The sequence below is a fragment of the Mustela nivalis genome (genome assembly GCF_964662115.1).
Source record: "Mustela nivalis genome assembly, chromosome: 16".
Classification (NCBI taxonomy): Eukaryota; Metazoa; Chordata; class Mammalia; order Carnivora; family Mustelidae; genus Mustela; species Mustela nivalis.
The window spans coordinates 41,912,024-41,930,622 of record NC_139035.1 but is presented as its reverse complement, the minus strand read 5'-3'; the positions used below and the strand labels follow the sequence as shown (position 1 = coordinate 41,930,622).

At 57.7% G+C, this 18,599-nt stretch overlaps 2 protein-coding genes across 4 annotated transcripts; one reads left to right on the top strand and one right to left on the bottom strand.

Annotated features, from left to right (window-relative positions):
• The first annotated feature begins 1,341 nt into the window (after positions 1 to 1,341).
• On the top strand, positions 1,342 to 9,748 carry ARL8A (ARF like GTPase 8A). 3 transcript variants are annotated; one of them, XM_082702022.1, is made up of 7 exons: positions 1,342 to 1,640; positions 6,305 to 6,385; positions 6,700 to 6,773; positions 7,564 to 7,657; positions 7,812 to 7,879; positions 8,095 to 8,188; positions 8,642 to 9,748. In XM_082702022.1, the coding sequence occupies exons 1-7, from the start codon at positions 1,518 to 1,520 to the stop codon at positions 8,867 to 8,869; spliced, it is 762 nt and encodes a 253-aa protein (XP_082558148.1). In that variant the 5' UTR covers positions 1,342 to 1,517; the 3' UTR covers positions 8,870 to 9,748. The 3 variants fall into 3 exon arrangements, with proteins under 3 accessions (XP_082558148.1, XP_082558150.1, XP_082558149.1); XM_082702024.1 differs by having other exon boundaries at positions 1,346 to 1,640; positions 8,118 to 8,188; XM_082702023.1 differs by lacking the exon at positions 1,342 to 1,640 and adding an exon at positions 2,010 to 2,306.
• Positions 9,749 to 13,157: 3,409 nt separating this feature from the next.
• On the bottom strand, positions 13,158 to 18,289 carry GPR37L1 (G protein-coupled receptor 37 like 1). The gene is made up of 2 exons (XM_082702017.1): positions 17,420 to 18,289; positions 13,158 to 14,600 (listed from the first exon to the last, which is right to left on the bottom strand). The coding sequence occupies exons 1-2, from the start codon at positions 18,020 to 18,022 to the stop codon at positions 13,791 to 13,793; spliced, it is 1,413 nt and encodes a 470-aa protein (XP_082558143.1). The 5' UTR covers positions 18,023 to 18,289; the 3' UTR covers positions 13,158 to 13,790.
• Between the last annotated feature and the right edge of the window lie 310 nt (positions 18,290 to 18,599).

Below are 18,599 nucleotides of genomic sequence, written 5' to 3'. Positions count from 1 at the left end.
AGTCGATAATTTATGTGTTTTTTTTTAAAAGATTTTATTTATTTATTTGACAGACAGAAATCACAAGTAGGCAGAGAGGCAGGCACAGAGAGAGGGGGAGGCAGGCTCCCTGCTGAGCAGAAAGCCCAATGCCCAATGCGAGACTCTATCCCAGGATCCCAGGATCATGACCTGAGCCAAAGGCAGAGGCTTTAACCCACTGAGCCACCCAGGCTCCCCAATTCATGTGCTTTTAACTACAACAATAGACTACATGTGTATAAGTTTGAAAACCAGATACTGGGGCGCCTGGGTGGTTCAGTCCCCAAAACATCTGCTTTCCACTGGGGTCATGATCTCAGGGTCCTGTGATGAAGCCCCACATTGGGGGTGAGGGGGTGCAATCCTGGTCAACCAGAAGTCTGCTTCTCCCTCTCCCTGTGTCCCTCCGCCCCATGCTTTCTCTTTCAAATAAATAGATAATATCTTAGAAATAAAACCAAGAACTAAGGAGCACTCATCCTAGGTCCGGGGACTGTCCTGAAGCCTTGGACCATGAGGGAACAGCCAGCCCTGGGATTAGCAGGCCCTGTGGCTCTAACCTCAGAAGCCTGGGGCCTGCTCGCCTGCCCTCCACCTCCCACTGACAGCTGTCCTCCTGAAGGAAACTTTGGCTCTCACCAAAACAGGCCAACTTTTTCACTGGAATTCCCAGCCCCCAAGCAGGATTTTATCTGTGAATTACGGTGATTCTAGGGAAAATCAGCGTCGGCCTCAAACACCTCTTTATTTCACTTGGGGCCAGAGGCTTCCTAAACAAGCAGTCCTGGTAAACTGTGGTTAGCAAAACAAGATGGAGCATTAACAGGCCCAAACCCGGCTGTTACTCTCCGCGGGTTAGGTTTGAAGAGGGTAAAGCTCAGTCCCCCCCGAGATGTTCAAGAGACTCGGGGAACAAAAAGCCTCCATTCGCCTGTCCTTCGCAGAGATCTCATCTCCGGGTCCTGGAAAGTGGGTGGCCCCTGCTCCTCCACCCCGCTTAACAGAGACCTCACCCACCTCGGCCCACCACCCTTTAGGGAGGAAGGGGGTGCCACCCAGGGCGCGGCAGCCCGAGGAGGGAAAATAGCCTGGACCTCTTTCCCCGAGTGCCCGCGGACGCCAGCAGGCTCAGGCCGTACCCCGGAGGCACGAGGGCCCACCGCGCACCCCACCCGCCCGCCGGGCTCGGGGCTCGGGAGGGGCGCGCGTCTGGGTGCGAGCCGGACACGGCCGGGCAGCGGCGGCGCGGGAGGGCGGCGGCGGCGGCGGCGGCGGCGGCGGCGGCGGAGGAGGAGGAGGAGGAGGAGGGCGCTGAAGCCACACCCATCGGCGAGCGGATCCGGGGGCAGCGAGTCGTCGGCCGCTGCGCTCGAGCCTCCGCCCGCACCGAGCCGCGGGACCCGGGCCGCACCGGGGAGGGGCCGCTCCGGGCCGCAGCGCGAGGGCAGCTAGGGGCGGCGGGCAGCCGGCACCGGGCGGGGCCGGCGGCAGCGACCATGATCGCTTTGTTCAACAAGCTGCTGGACTGGTTCAAGGCCCTGTTCTGGAAGGAGGAGATGGAGCTCACACTGGTCGGGCTGCAGTACTCGGGCAAGACCACCTTCGTCAACGTGATCGCGGTACGGGGGCGCGGGGCGCAGGGCGCGGGCCGAGGGTCGGGCCTGTCTCCGCCCGCGCCGCGCCCTGGGGAGCCGGGGTCGCCGCCTGGCATGGCCGGGCACCGCCGGGCGCCGGGCGGGGGAGGAGCGGGCCAGGGCGCTTGGGGCCTAGCACTGCCCGTGGGGGACCCGGGTGGCGCGCGACCCGCTCTCCCGCCCGGACCCGGTGGCACGGCTGGGGGCGGAGAACGGGGACGCGGACACGGGCTGGGGCCCTGGGACTGGCGGCCCCAAGGGGTCACGAGGCAGAAGGGAACCAGCGCCTGCAGAGACAGGCCCCCTCCGGTCCCCGCGCAGGGGGGCATGACGGGGCGAAAGTGCCCGGGCCTTCCCGCCCCGCGTGCGGAGGGTCGCGGGACCCGGCAGCGGGAGCGGCTTGGGGAGGGGGCTTGGGCGAGCCCAGCCCCACCCAGAGGCTTTAACCCTTCTCTGCCGGAAGAGGAAGCCCCGCGCTCTCGAGGAGGAGGGGACGTACCCCCTGGGGGTAGTGGACTCAGCTGAGGCCTTTGGCTCCAGCCCAGACTCCTCCTCTCCAGGAACCCGCGGCGACTTAGCTGGGGGTCCGGGGAGGACGGCGTCGTAAAGGGAGTTTGGAGTCTCCGCTTGGCTCAGAAGTTGCAGCTGGAGGTCTCTTGGCCCGGAGGATGAGCTAGAGGGGCGCTGCCCACTCTGGGGACAGGGGAGAGAGTGGTTCTGAGGGCTTTGGGTAGTCAAGTCCGAGGTGGGCAATTTTCTGTCTTTTGCCGCCAGGGAGTGGTGGGGAAGGAGTTAAAAAAAATCTATCTCAAAAAAAGGGAAGACCGAGCTCCACGGGTGTGTGAGCTAAGGCTGCAGTAATGGCTGCGGCCTGCATGGAGGAGCCTGGCAGGACTGGGCGTGTGGGGTTGAGGGAGGCTTGGGGCAGGGGGCGCTGGGGTTATCGCCGTCCCCATACTAGGGTTTCTGAGAATTGCGGATTGGCCTCGTACTGGCCCAAACCGCGCACCGTAAGAGAGGGGGTCAAAGAAGTATGGCCAGTCAGTCTAGGTACCTCCCTGCGCCTGTGTTGCTGCCCATCCTGAAGAAGAGAGCCCCTGACGTATCTCGGCATCCCGGAAGGAACACTGCCTGAAGCAGGAGGGCAGAGGGAAGGCTGCGAGTACCCCACTGCCACAAGTTTGGGCACCCGCTTCCTTTTCCAAACATGCTTTGCAGATGCCCTCTGCCCCTTCCTCCACCGCATGGCTCCTGGCTCCTCGTCTGACAGGGCAGGACCTTCAGGCCCATGCGGGTGTTTTGGCATGAGATGTTTCCTGGCTAGCAGGTGCCCCTGACCTCCGGTGTGCCCAGGCTCTGGGCCTGGAGTCTGGCCGCCTAGTTAAATCAGGCATTGACTTGGCCTCTTGGGCCCCTAGGGCCCCTTGGGCAGGAGCATAATGCCTGGACTCTGATCCTGCAGGCCTAGGTGGCTTGGCTTCTAGGCATTTCCATCTGGGAGGTGTCTCCAGGGTAAGGCCAAGAGGAAGAACAACTTGCTGTGGCTCTAATGGCTCAGCCTCGGTGTCACCTCCAGTCCCCAGGGGAACTCTCCTCGTGGAGCATTTATGAAAGCCATGCTCTTGGCCAGAGACCCACAGGTCCCCTGGGGGGTTCCACTTCCTGGTCAGGAGGGCCTCTCCTAGACGTGTATCATGTCCAAAACAGGAACAGAACGCAGGAGTCACAGATGACACTGCCAGGGGCAGAGTTGCTGGGAGGAGCAGGAACGCACCCCGCTCCTAAGCCATGCGTTCCCCTTTTTGATAGTCAGTTTTCCACTTGGGCTTGCACATCCTAAAAGTGCAAGCAAAATTTCCCTTTAAAAGAGGCTTCCAAGAAAAACCACCCCTTGTGGACTTCAGTGGGAGTTCTAGCATCAGGGGAATTGGTATTCTCGGGTCTCCCTGGGCACCTGCACTGGCATTTCTGCCCACCTTGTGTATGACTACGGTAGAGTGTCTTCCAGAAAGAGATGAAGAATTGGGACCCGTGGGCTCTGTTCCTGTGACCGCTAGTGACTCTGAATCACCTTTGCCTGTTCGTTTGGCATCTGTTTGTCTCAACTTTCCCCCCATTTGGCTTTGTCTGCTGGCTCTATGAGGTCTGACGGTAAATAGAAATTGAGTTGATGTGTCTAACCACTCAGCGCCTAATGTGAACTGGAAAAAAAAAATTATATAGAGACTTCACAGTGCTTCTAAGAACCTAAAACTGATCTTTTGAGATCTTCTGAAGAAGTCGCGATGTACAAAGTAGGAGATGTTTTGCCCGAGGGAATCAAGGGAGCCGTTTTCAAATATTTCAAGCCATTTAATTATGTAAAAGACTATCCTGTGGAAGAACTAGTTTCAGGGTACCCAAGCCTTTGGAACAAGGGGTGGGAGTCACAGGAAGATGGACTTTTGACTCATTGTGAAGAACTCTCAGAGAGGTGGAGCCCACCCAAGATCAGACGTTAGACCACTTGACTTTGGGATTACTTCCAATGTTAAATGAAGAGCTCATGAGATCAGAAGGCATTAGCAGGGAAATGAAGTCATAACCTGGTTCCATCTTAGCATTGGTTCACAGCTGCCCTGGAAATATGGGTGCCGGGGAGCCTGGGTCCCTGGGGGTCCTCCTACCCAAGAACACATTCAGCCGAGCTAGGCTTTTCCTTTATATGGGAGCCTGTAGGGCTTTTAGTTCCCAAAGATGCCAAATGGGTCCTTATGCTATATCCAGGCCATTTCCAAGCACTCTGTGAGCCCTATTTGCCAGTCTCTAGGAAACGAGAACCTTTCTCCCCGTTTCAGGGAAGGAAACCTTGAGGTCCACAGAGGTTAAAGGTCCTTGTCCAAGCTCCTCCACGATGAGTGATGAACAAAAACTAGGCTTTCTTCTTCAGACCCTTGGGTTCTTCATGAGCCCAGATGGAGAGGAATAGGCTTTGGTCCAGCAGGTGCCCCCTTCCCCACCTTTGCACCCTGCTGGGGTTTGGCACTTGGGCCGCATGTGGTTAGGGTCTCCATCCTTAGCGAGAAGAGAAGCTCTCCTCCATCAGGGCATTCCTTTCTCTCAGTGATTCCTAACTTCTAAGGCTCTCGGGCCCTTTTGATTAGCTGATAAAAATACGAGACCCTTGGGATGCCTGGGTGGCTCAGTCGGTTAAACGTCCGACTCTTGGTTTCGGCTCGAGTGATGATCTCATCTCAGGGTTGTGAGATCGAGCCCTTGCATCAGGCTCCACACTGGGCACGGAGCCAGCTTAAGAGTCTCTCTCTTCCTCTGCTCCCCTACCCCCTGCTCACTCACTCTCCCTCTCTAAAAAAAACCAAGACACATAGAAGTATTCCATACACACTCTACAGAGGAGTGGCCATACAAACAGAAATTTTGCATACGCAGATTAGGTGCAATTTCAGGGGGTTTGGGGACTCTCTGAAGTCAGTCTATGGCCCACAGGTTAGGAACTCTTGGTCCACCTTGTAACAAGCATCCATCATGGGGGCTCACTTCTCACTTCCAAGGGCCTTGGTGATTCCTGCAGATGAAAAAGAATCAATCACTCTCATTCAGATGGGACCTCAGGAGTGTTCCCTCAGGCCTACAGGCTCTGAGTAAGAAATTATTGTCTCTTACACCTTGGTTAATGGTCAGAGCCCCCGACTTCTGTGACAGGCAAATTACTCCTGCTACCTAAAAGAAGAAAATGGCATGACAGAGACGAGGCTATCACCCTCAGAAGATTCAAGATTAAGTAAAGTCCCGTCTCCTGCATGTGGGGAAGGAGAGTGGTAAGCCAAAGTGTCCTACCTACAAACATGGAGATGACCTTGGAAGGAGTTTGGCCTGGCCTGGGGGTAGTAGTTTAAAGCAATCTAGACATCCTGGAGATAATTCAGAGGGGAAGACAGGAAGATCATTAGAATTTGAAAATGGGTTCCAGGATATGGAATTAGAGTCCAAATTATTCAGCAAACATTTGCTAGCATTGTTAACGGGGGCATGGTTCCCCTCCCCAGAAAACTCTCAGTCTAGTGGGAGACCCGTGAGTCAACAGGGAATGTGGGGTGTGGGTTATCCGTCCTAACAAACAGAGTGTAGTGCAGATAAACCAGAAGCATGGATAATCCAAGTTTCTTGGTGTACAGGCACCTTTTGGGGTGGCCTAATTACCTTCCCTCAAAATCTTACTGCTTGTTTGAAGATATGTCTGCTTCCTTGAGATCCCCCCTGACTGTTTGCCGTGACTTGTTTGAGGTCCTTTTGCTGGCAGCTAATTGTTCTTCTGCTCCACTGGAGCCTCGGTTCAGTAAAGGGGCTTCCATTCCGATGGAGAGATGTTGGTTAGACCTTAGGAAGAATTTTTTCTCAGTCTAGGCTGAGAAACTTTGAGGGGGCCTGGAGAAGATGTGGCCTCTTGTTCACAGGAGAGACACCGGAGTTGTTTATGGCCGTCCTGCCTGAAAGCAAGGGACACTCAGGAGATGCCCCCGTGCCCCTTGCAAAGGGGTGCCTGCGACACTGCTTTATTCTTGCGTCCCTGTGGCTGTGGCTGCCAGGGATGGCACAGCTGGGTTCTGTCGCTTTGTACCCCTTTCCCAATTCTGACTCTTCCTTCCCAGTCAGGACAGTTCAATGAGGATATGATCCCCACCGTGGGTTTCAACATGCGCAAAATCACCAAAGGGAATGTGACCATCAAGGTGAGTGTCAGGAAGCCAAAACTCTGGGCACAAGCTCTCGGGGCCACGGAAGCGCACCTGCATACCTGCTGGGGTGGGGTGCCCACAAGGAAGGAGTTGGGGAGGGTATCTGAGACCCTGGAAGAAGCTGGAGGAGAGCAGGGGCTTGGAGAGGTGGGAAAAGAGCGCAAGACTTCTAAGGCACTCCTAGGGGTGTAGGCATAGGAGGGATGGACAGCAGACCAATCCCTGGCAATCTGGGGGAGGGGGAATTGGAGCCATTGGGTTTGGTTGCCTGCCTCCAGCTGAGACCATGTCGCCCTCTTCTCACTTAGCTCTGGGACATTGGGGGACAGCCCCGATTCCGCAGCATGTGGGAGCGCTACTGCCGAGGAGTGAGTGCCATCGTGTAAGTGTAGGGCTGGGCCGGAGTTGGGGGCTCCCCTGGCTTCCCCCCACCCCGCCCCCAACCTCACTACCTGTAGGGACCCCTCCCTGGTTTTTCCCCCAGCCTCACTGCCTGCAGGGACCACAGGTGCAGGACAGGGTTAGTCACCATCCTTGGTTCAGGATTCACTGTTCTGTCCATACGAAGCCTGCCTTTACTCCCCGGGCTGTGTGTTTCTTATCTGCAAAACCACTCCGAGCACGCACTGCCCAACCTGAGAGCCTGACAGCATGGATCCGCCCCAAGTCCCTGTGTCCCCCTGCCTTCCCCAGCCTAGAGTCACCATTTTTCCAGATTCTGTATGATTTAAATGGTTTGTTCCCTTGCTTTTTAAAAATAATTTTATCCTACATGTATATGCCCAACAAAAGATTGTTTTGTTTTCATTGTTTTAACCTCATTTTTTAGAAGTATCTTGCTGCAAAAAAATCTGGGGCTGCCTTTGATTTTTTGACTCAACCAGGGCTATTCTTCCCATACAGACCTAAGGGGTCTGTAAGGGGGTCATTTCGGGAGGGATTTACACCTAATCTCAAAGGGCCAAGCTTCCCCCACTCCCCCGCACCCCCGTGGGACACCTTGTTCAAAGGGGACTTTCAGATGGCAGGCCCATGATGGAGGAGAACCAGGTGGCCCATAGATCCAGAGGTGACCAAGCTCCAGAAAGATGTTTCCTGCTGCAAGCACAGCTGTCCTTCCTACCTCTCAGCCTGTAATGTCAACATGCTTGTCCCCACCCGCTGTCCCCCAGGTACATGGTGGACGCCGCTGACCAGGAGAAGATCGAGGCCTCCAAGAATGAGTTGCATAACCTACTGGACAAACCCCAGCTGCAGGGCATCCCGGTCAGCACCCTAGTGGAACAGGAGTGGGGGAGCCGGCTGGGAAGTGGCCCCAGGGGAAGGGAGGGAGGCAGGTGAAGGCCAGGCATGGGGGAGGGGAAATGGACAAGCTGACACAGGGGCCCTTGACCTAGTCCCTGTTCTCCCTTCTCTGTAGGTCTTAGTCCTGGGTAACAAGCGGGACCTCCCAGGAGCGTTGGATGAGAAGGAGCTGATTGAGAAAATGTGAGTTTGGTTACTCTTCTCTGTCCTTCCTCCTTGCTCCGTGAATTTTCCAGGCACCAGAGAGACGGCTTGCTGCTGCTCTCAGTACCTGCCACACGGTGGCAGCAGAGCCCACCTCTCCAGGAGCCTCGCCCTCACCGTTGTAGCTCCTTGGGCAAGAAAAGGTCTCTGTTGCCCCCAGCCCCAGGCCCCCTGGGCAGTCCTAGCCTCAGCAGGTTCTGCTCTGGTTTCCCCCCAGGAATCTTTCTGCCATCCAGGACCGAGAGATCTGCTGCTACTCCATCTCTTGCAAAGAAAAGGACAACATTGGTGCGCGTGGGTATGGGGGAGTTGCTGGCATTCTGGGAACAGACAGGGCGAGGGGAGGGGCAGAGAGGCCCTCCTGGGTGTTCTAGAACAGTGGCTATCAAAGCCTTTCCCTGCACAACTTTCCTTGAAGACCAAAGCTCGAACCTTCTGGGGTAGGACAGTATCTAGGAAACTCGACATCTGAGCATTATCCCTGCTATGCCCTCGACTGGTTTTGTGATCTTAGGCAAATCACTTCCTTCTCTGGGCCTCACTTCCCCCACAATACGGGTTGGACCAGGAGATTCCCAGGCCCCTTCTGTCTGTGGCACCCCACGACTCTTGGCTTTTGGTGTCCTTAGAGTTGATCCCCAGTTACAGTTTCGGAAGCCCTGGGCTGGGTATTTGCTCACTGTGTCCCCAGTTGGCCCAGCTCAGGAAGGCCTCTAAACTTCTCTGTTGTCCCCCACCCAGACATCACCTTACAGTGGCTTATTCAACACTCAAAGTCACGGAGAAGCTGAGACTGCAGTCCTTCCCCCTCGGACCAGGGACCTGCTGTCATCCAAACCCGAAGTCGCGCTCCCCGCCCACCCCACCGTCCCCCATAAGCCCGCCGCTCCTCACTCAGCGTGGGGAGGGGCCCTCTGGGGATCCCAGAGTCCTGTTCTGCTGAGGTTTGAACTCCTGATTTTATTGTAAAATAAACTGCTCCCATTCTGGGCCCCCTAACCTCTGGCCCTCCCCCCTTCTCTCTGCCCGTTGCCCCCCCTGCTTCCATTCCCTTAACAGCCCAGGCCCCACGGCCCCTGCCCTCCTCTCTCCCGTGTCCCGTCCCCTATGCTGCCCTTTTCAACACTCTTCTGTTATCGTCCTGTGTGTACAGTATATATATGTATATATATTTTAATTTTTTAATTTAAGCAAAGACTAAAAATCAACCATTTGATGCTGCAGGGGCCCATCAGGCTCTGGGAGGGGGGCGGTGTGGGAAGAAGGCAAGAGAGGCAGGGCTGGCTCCGGGCAGGTCGAGATTGGGAAGGCGAGAGCTAGCATCTGGGGCAGGTGCCAGCCTGGGCACTGGTGACCGTCCCCATGTCCCGTTTGTTTCCACTTCCCAGTCTGGCTTATCCCTGCCGTGCTTGAATGTCACAGGCCGACAGGAGCCTCCAGAGGCGCCCCTCTCTGCCCCCAGTCTCAGTAGGGCCACTGGGCATACCCGAGTGCCGGAGAGATCACCGGCCAACAGGAAGCCAGCGTCCACATGACCCTGGGAGCACGTCCCGCCCGCTCCCGGCTCCAGCTCCTGCCCCTCCCTAGGGCCCGCAACTCCATGGGCCACCTCATTTTCTGTTCTCGTTTTGCAGAGTTGCACAAGGAGAGAACTCAGCATGGGGGGTTGGTTCTTTGGGTTTTGTTTTCTGTTTGTTTATTTGTTTAATTTAATGATTTGTAAAGTGATGTTCCTCTTCCTTTTTTACACTTTTAGCTCATATTTAACCTCTGTTTGGAAAATGATTCTTGTAATTGTACATTTTTTTGCCTCCTAACAACAAGAATAAAATGACCAGTTTTGTGTTGGGGAGGTGTCCGGGGCTGGTTATTTGTCCGCAGATGCCGCGGGATGACTGGCGGGCCCGCGTGCTGGGCACAAACACCACAGAGAGCGAGGCACGCGCTCACACTGGGCACACAATGGCACTTCACAAAGCAGCCTCCCGCACGTGCGCCGGGGCCTCGCCCGGCTGCCGCCTCCCTCCCAAGTCAGACTCGCACACGGTCCCGGCTCTCTGCTTGCAGCTGCCAAGGGGAGCCCGGCGAGTCCGTGGGCTGGGGTCAGCGTGGCGGGGGTCTGGAGCTATGTCCCCGTGTGGGCGGGCCTGAGCCTCTGGTTCCCGAGAGTCCATTCAGAACCCCACCTGCAGCCAGAGCTGGGCCGAAGCCAGAACTCCATCCCACCCCCCCCCCCACGATAAGCCAGTCAGTCACTCGGCTTCCAGGGCCAGTGCGTCACCTTCAGACCCCGGTGGCGTCCCTCCTTCCCTGCTCCCCTGCTGCTGTCAGTGCTCCTGGTTTTCTGGGAGAGGCTGTCCCCTTATCATTCTGCCCAGTCCCAATCCTCTCCCCACTTGACCCCAACCTCCAGAGCTGCTCACCCTCCCCTCTTCGCCCACAGCTGCTCCCTGAGAGCCTTGTGGGCCCTGTTTACCCAAATCCGGGGCCATCTTGACCCAGTTTTGCAGCAAGCCCCGCCTCCCCCTGCTCAGCCCCTCCTCAGCCTCCCTTCCCCCTGGAAAATGGAGCAGGCCCCTACAGCGCGCCCCCACACCATGCCCTCTTGCCCTGCCTCTGTAGGAAGAAGGAGCCACAGGGTTCACCAAGATCTGGGAGCAGGGATCCCAGGGCTCAGGGTCGCGAGCCTGACTTGTTTACTCTGAACTTCACCAGCCCTTTCTTGGGGCCCAGGGCTTTCTCCTAGAGGCACTTTACTAGTCAGAAATGACTTGCCTGGAGAGGTAGCTCCCACCAGAGTCTGAGGAAAGAAGGCAGGTAGAATTTGGCAAAGGGAGCAAAAGGATTTGAAGGTGTCTTCCAGCTCTGGGGAATAGGAAACGTGCCCCCTACTTAAGGAGGTTGAAGCTGGGGCGTGTCTGCCTGTGGGTTCCTGGCTGCAGAGGCTGCCCCTGGCCCGGGAGGCTGGAAGGGGCCTGTCATTCATACGGGGTTGGGGGGCTGGGCAGGACGGGGCAGGTGTCGGGGTTGACCTGCCTTCCCCTGTCCTGAATCCCCTGATGAGGGGTGAGATTGGAGATTAGAGAGGATGAGCTGGTGACCAGCAAGCGGCTTCCTGCCATTGGGCCTGGTGCCTAATAGGACCTAAAGAACTTGGGAAACTTGGACAGGGAGCGGACTGTGCGTACATATGTAAATCCTCGTGCTTGGGGCCCTTCAAGGTGCCAAAAGCCCGGATGAGTTCTGGGAGCACCCTGGCCAAGCCTACTCTGTAGTACTAGAGAATTCAGTTCCCAAAAGGAAGAAAGAAAAGGTGCCAGGCGTCATGCCAGATGCTTTATATATCTTGTCCCATTTAATGACTGTAGTCCTCCGGGAGAGAGGGGTTGTTCCCGTTTTACAGATGAGGAAACTGAGAGGCTCATAACCGTGTCCAGTCTGGTCAGAGGGAGGCGACTATCCCTGCTAAGTGCACGTGCTCTGTGCTCCGCACTCCCAGCTGAGGGGAGAGGCTAGGTGGGTTGCATCAGGGGCTGGGAGCTGGCCTAAAGCCTGCCCTAAGGGGGTGGGAGAATGTCCGCCCTGCCTCTGAGCATCCCAGCTCAAATCCACCGCCCACTGCTGTGCCAACCTGCCCCCCCTCATTCCAAGCCTGGGACCCCTAAGCAACAAATGCCACATTGTTCCCCCAGCTGGCCCAGGCTGGAGGGACAGTGGCTCTTTCCCAAGGCCCTGCTGGGCTGCTGACTGATCTTGCAAGCCATTCACGTTGGCAGGCCTGGGAGGCGCGGTGGTGGCAGGGCCTCGGAGACACCATCCCCCCGCTTCAGCTCTGAGCTGGCCAACCAGCAGAGGGGAGAGGCAGGGGTGTGGGGGGTGCCCTCTGTGGAAAAGGCCTCCACAAACAGGATGCTGAGGCGCACCCCCCTCCCCTTCCCTCGGGCTTCCATCCTCAGGCCTATCCCAGTGCCAGACTTCACCTCAGTTCACCCTGTCCCCCCCACCCCATAGGAAGCTCCTGGAGAGTCTAGGACTGGGGGTGGGACTGGGGCAGAGAGGGAGGTGGGGGTGTGGGGGAGATGGCCCCAGTAACCTCAGTGGCGTAAGCCTGGCCCCCTCTCCAGCCTGCCCCCCACCCACCCATCTCAAGTTTCTCCAGACAAAGCTGAGGGCTTCAGTCACTGTGGCAACAGGTCTGCTGAGAAATGGGTGGGTGTCATTCTCCAGCACAAAGAGTGTGCGCATGGCAGCCTCATCACTTAGCAACGGCCTCCCTCTCTCTTGGCGTCACCCGTCCTGGGGGTGGGTGCCAGGAAGAAAGAACAAGGCCATTAAGATCCCCAAGAGAGGGGGGGAAGGAGGCTTGGGTCCGGGCTGGGCTGAGGCCAAGGGGTGTGGGTGGGGTGGACAGAGAAGAATGGGGCCCTCAGCAACCCACTGTCCCTCATCATGCCGGGTCCCTGGGACCCTTCCGAGGCCCCCTGCAGAGGTTCTAGGTAGATCTGGCAGGCAGAAGTTGCCGGTGCGACCCAGAGAGGCACTTTGCACTGGGAAGGGTGGTTCTGAAGGAAGCTGGGCTCAGAAGGCAGAAGGCAGGGAGTGATTAGGCCGAGGTGCCCCTTCTGGTTGACCTTGGGCCTGCTTCTCTGGGCCCAGACAGGGTTAAGGGGGCGTTTGGAAGGGCCCCAGAGAGGGAACCCAGCAGAAGCGGGATACCCGGGGCCGGACGGGCAGGAGGACCTGGAGGGCCTCTGGGGGCACAGGATGGAGCTCTGGCTGCCAGGAAGGGGGTGCGATGGGGGCGGGGTTGGGGCAGACGGGGAACAAGCAGCTGGGCCGTCTACAGGCGAAACAGTCTGTTCTAAGAAGCTGAATGAGAGCAGCTCTCAGAGTCAGAGGCTGGACCCCCTGGGCTCAGGGAAGGAGGGCTGCGGGGTTCTCTAAAATGGGGACTTGGTGGAGAGCCAGGAGCAGAGGGCAGGGCTTCAGAAGAGACAAGTTTGCAGCCTTTTGACTTCCCAAGGATGCTCGGGTTTGTGTCAGGATGAAGACTTGGTCTCCACTTCCCAAGCCCTCCTTCCACTCTGCCCCTCAAAAGCCATAAAGCTGTAGGGCCAGGGAGGATATCAGCCACAGGCCAGACAGGGTCAAAGGGGCCAGGAGGAATCCCCCTAGGGTCCCACCTGTACTGGAGAAGGGCCAGGTGCCTCTGGGCACTGTCAGGGTGTGGCACAAGAAACTCCAGTGGGCACAGGGATAGTTCTACCTAGTTTATTGTTTGTGAAGCAGGGCCTGCTATAGGGGGGGACCTACCAAGGGAGGTGGGGACAGCACAACCCAGGATAGGTCAAAGGAGGAAGAGGAAGGAGAGAGAAATCCTCTGGAAGCGGGGGGGGGGGGCGGTTGACAGGAGGGAAAGGAGGTGTCCAAGACTAGGGAGATCTAGTCCAGAGAAGACCCAGGTAGGCCTGGCCCCCAAAGGCCCTGTATTCTAGGATGGATGAGTGCCAGGGAGACACTACTTAGAGAGGGCCTAACTAAAGTCTAGCAGATTCCATGACAGAGACAGGTGAAGTCCTGGCTCCCAGCTGGTAGGGGACTAAGAGTTTCTAGGCAGTTCTAAGGACCTGGAAGCATCACCACCCACCCGCTGCGAGCGGGTTTGGAACAGGGTTTGGAAGCCCCCAGAGAGTGATCCTGCTGGGGGAGGGGGCTTTGCCATACCTGAAACCGAACCCCAGCAATAGGAACGAAGTCCACCTCTAGACGGCAAGACAGCCGAGAAGCAAGACCTCTGGGGACAGAAACACCAGACCCAGGCTGTGGGGGGAGCACCCTCCCTGCCCCTCCGTGCCCCTGCTTCCATCCGCCCCCCAGCTGGAGCCTGGCCTCAGCAAGGTGTGCCCAGGGGCAGGAGCGGGGGCGACTCCCTGGGCTTGTGGAAGTAGATGGAGGAAGGCATCTCGGTCTTGAGCTTGCTGTCCGAGCCGCCAGCGGCTGAGGCCTCCGGGCCGTTGCACTGCCCGCAGCAGCAGCAGCAGCAGCCCAGGAAGGCCCGGCCCAGCGGCCTGCAGAGGCACAGCAGGAGCACGGGCGTGATGGCTCCCTTGAAGAAGGTGGAGAACTGGTTGATGAGGCCCAGGAGGTCCAGGGTCTGGCGCGTCAGCTCCGTGGACAGGTAGGCCACCACGATGTTGCAGACGTTCTCGGGGAGCGTGCAGAGGGCGTAGACCACTGTCAGGCCCACCAAGGTACTGCTGAGCTGGCTCTCGCACTGCTCGTGCTTGCCGGCGCGGCACTCGGGCTTCCTCCCCGGAGGGCCCCGCACCCGCCACGTCACCAGCTGGCAGGTGACGGTGAAGAGGATGGGCAGGCAGAAGTAGCAGCCGAAGTACCACCACATGCGGGCGTTCTGGTAGGTCATCACTAGCGAGTAGAGCGACTCGGGCAGGCTGGCCGACGGCTTCATGATGCACGAGTCCAGCGTGCCCGCGGTGGCGGAGGGCTCCTGTGACAGCTGCCACAGCAGGAGCTCGGGCACGGCTAGGATCATGGAGCCCACCCAGATGACGGCCAGCTTGGCCACGATGGACTGGCACCGCTCGATGGGCCTCACCTTGGGCAGGGTGCTGGTGGCTACGTGGAAGCGGTCGATGCCTAGGGCGCAGAGGCTGAAGGTGGTGACTCCCAGCGAGGTGACCTGGGGGCAAAGGCGTGGAGGAGAAGAGCACGTGGTCAAACCCAGGGGGCCCCGGGGGTGGGGGGCCGTGCCTGGTCTCCAGCCTAGACGGGGAGCTGAATGGCAAGTGTAGAAATGATAGGAATGATATTTAGTGAGCATTTCTCACGCGTTAGGCAACAGGCATTTCACACCCGTCACCCGATCCTTGCAGCCAACCATCCCACAGGGGAAGAAACTAGCAGAGGCAAGATGAGTGACTCTGTCAATGGCAGAGTTGAGGCCCACGTGCAGACTGGTCTGACCCTTTCCAGCCTGCTTCTTTGCCTCTTGGGCGAGGGAATGGACGGCCTGGGTCCCAGAGACCCTTATGCTCTCTGAGACCTCGGAAAATCATCTCTACTGAAACGTCCAGACAAGGACATAGAAGTTCTGGGTCTTTGCAGGCCCTTCCATTCCCACAACCCATTATGTGCATCAGGTGAAAGGTTTTCGACACATGGCTGAGATACATGCACACGCACACGCACACACATTCACGTACAGACTCAGTCTCCCCATCCTAGCCAGAAAAGCCCCGGGCCTGGCTGTAAGGGGAAGCAGCCTCCCTCCAAAACAGCCTGTGCCCACCCTCCCCAATGCTATTCATTGAGCACTGAGGAAAATCACCCTGGGAGCCAAGAGAAAGAGGCCAGAGCAGCAGGGGAAGAAAGTGCCAGAGAGAAGAGAGGAAGAGGAGAACCCTCCCAGGCTGCTGGGTGGTGCTTGACCACACTCAGGGATTGTGCTCAGATCCCCCCTTCTGTCTAAATTCTTCCCTCTTCTGGCTCATTAACATTGCCACCGAGTGATCTTTGTGAGAACCCGTGCCCCTCCCATGGCAGGGAACCCCAGGCCCAAGGAGGAGCAGACTTTGGGGCTTAGATAAAACCAAAAAACCCAAATTCCAAGTTGCCTTCTCCTGCTCCCTTCTGGGGACCATCCTCAGATCCTCCCAATAAAAGAGTTCCAGAACAGGTTCTTTTAACTCCTACCCCATCACTTGGCCTAACCGGAGGGTCTATCAGCTCGTGATATCTCCATCCTTGAGGAGGAGGGAGGCCACAGCCTGGGTTTTAGGAATGCTGAGACCCACAGGCAGGCAGGGCCAGGCTTCCATGCAGACAAGAGTTCCCATGCATCTACCCTCCTCCTCTCCTGGCCAAACCCAACACTTCCTGAATTATGTTAATTCTAAGGACTTTGTAACTAGTATCCACTTAATCCTTCAAGAATTCATTCAGATAGTTTTAATTATTATTACCCCCAACTTACAGAGGGCAAACCTGAGGTATAGACAGGTTAGGTCACCTACCTGAGTCATTCAGCTACAGAAGGCCAAACCCCAGGTCCTGACCTAGTCCTTGCATCCAACCTCTCACAGGGCCCCTACGCTCGGCACCCTCCATGCTAACTAAGAGGCCAAGGATAGCCCCAGGAGCAGATCTTCTCTGAGGTTTGAGTACCTTTGGGTCCCAGGTAGGTGGTCTCCCTGGGCTGGGAAGGACACAAAGGGTTGCACCGACTGCTGAGCCTCAGGCCGTCCAAATACGAAATCATTGCTAAATGCACAGGGAACTGGGGACAGAGTAGGGAATAGGGCCCAGACACCTGATCCTGGTTCCTTCTCTGCCCCGGCAAGTCACCCACGTCCCAAAGTACCCTCCACTCTCAGGAAGAGCAGTAGCCTTCACGGGGAGGCCACTCAGTAAAAGGCCGTTTGCCTATTTTGTGCCCCTGGACAGACACAGTGGCCTGCCTCACTGGGTCTTGCCTAAACGCACATAGATTGGTATATTTTTGTAAGTTTTAAAAGATTTTATTATTTTTATTTATTTGACAAAGATCATAGGTAGGCAGAGAAGCAGGCAGAGAGAGAGGAGGAAGCAAGCTCCCTGCTGAGCAGAAAGCCCGATGTGGGGCTCGATCCCAGGACCCTGAGACCATGACCTGAGCTGAAGGCAGCAGCTTAAGCCACTGAGCGACCCAGGCGCCCCTATTTTTGTAAGTTTTTGGTTAAGCTGTCTGTATGGTCACACTTCCATCATCACCCGTGCACCTGTTTTAAGGTGGAAGTCCCCAAAAGTGAGGATGATGGTTTATTTTGGAACTGTGGAAGGAACCTGCCAGAGGGGCCATCTGGTCTACCCCGTGGTCGGGAGCTAAGCAAACAAGATGGGAGATGTGCCCTGCCCAGGGATACCCAGTGTGTCGGAGACAGAGCTGATACTGAACCCCCTGCCCCCGGACTCCAGCACCCTTTCAGAGAGCAACGACCATCATAGTAGGGAAGAGACTTTCTTTCTGGCTTTTGCATTCATGGGGATTGGACGCTGACTTGATTTTGGGGGGATTGCAGGAAACTGGGATCTCCCTTCACTCGTCGCTCGCAGAAGCAGGATATTCAGAAGTTAAGAAGGGCAGGGCAGCGGCAGTGGCAGAGGGAGGGAAAGGAGAGAAACCGCGGACAGAGCGATTTCCTGGGTGGACAAATGAAGGGGGGTTAAGGCGGGGAAGGGGGCAGCTCAGAGGAAAGAGAAATGGGAGAGATGCTCCTTGCGGCTGCTCCGGAAGCAAGAGCCCAGGCTGGGTCTGAACCCCAGGGCTCCTGCTCAACTCCCTGCTCCCCTCAGCTGGCCACGGTTACTTGAGAGCTACCAGGAACCAACCAACGTAGCATCTGTCTCCTTGCCCAAACCGGAGGAGAAACGAGATAGAGCTCCAGGCCCCTGGGCTCCTGCGCACCCACAGAGCCCACTTCCGCCAGCCCCTGGCCAAGCTCCAGCAGGACGCACACTCACCTCCATGAAGGGCACGGCCCGGCAAGAGGCGTCGCCCAGCAACCTCTGCTTGGTGAGCTCATTGAAGATGACCACAGGGAGGCAGAAAAAGAGGACCAGAAAATCCCAGAGGGCCACGCTGGCCAGGATGGAGTTCCAGGCGCTCTTCAGGTAGTAGCTGTGCCACACAACGCACATGACCGACAGGTTTCCCACGATGCCCACGGCGAACACCACCAGGGCCAGGAGCATGATGGCGTACGCCCCGTAGGAGCTCTCGGTTACCGGGTACAGGGGGTTCTGAATCTGCAGCCTCTGGCCCGGCATCCCTGTCAGATTGGCCCGAGGCTCCTGGCCGCTGCCTGCCGTGCCCCCATCCTTGTCTGGGTCGGGGCTGGTGGCCACCAAGGGCTTGGTGGGCTGCAGGCCAGCAGGGTGCATGGGCCGGGGGTACTCGGCCCACTCCTCAGGCACATATTGCTGTACCCCCTTGGCCTCATCATCCTCTGTGCCTCTCTTGGACCGGTTCTGCGGCTCCAGGGCCTCGGCACCCCCGGAGACGCTGATCAGCCCCGCGGCCAGTACCACAGCAAGAGAGATGGCCAGTGACCATAGCTGCCGCATGGCCGGAGGCGCAGGAGGCAGCTGCCCCCCGAGGAGCAGGTGAGGGCGCTGGACCCAAGTGAGGGGCTGACCGAGGAGAAAGAGAGAGAGAGAGAGAGAGAGAGAGACAGCTGGCCTCTTGGTCCGCCTCCTGTCAGGCGTCTGGCATCACCAGCCTGCTCCAGTAGACTCCGGCGGCTCCCTCCCACCCCGCCGGCCACGGGCTGGGCAGGGCCCTCTGCTGGGCATACAGCACTCTTGGCTGCCCTCGCATGTCTCACCCTCCAGGACACTCCTCCTCCTTCTCCTTCTCCTCCTCTACCTCCTCCTCCTTCTCCTCCTCCTCGGAGCCCCAAAGGGTAGCAGCCGATCAGACCTTCGGAGCCCGTGGAGGCCACCTGCTCCTGCCACGGAAGCCAGAGAGGGAACGTGGCTGGCCTAGGGTTCCATGGTGCGCAGAGACCGAGGCGGGACCAAAACCCAAGCCGGGACCGAAACAACGGGCCTCCAGCCTTGGCCTCAGGACACACTTCTCAGGCAGCTCCTTCCACTTGAAACCTGCCGATGGCACCCGCTGTCCTTAATCCTAGCCCCCCAC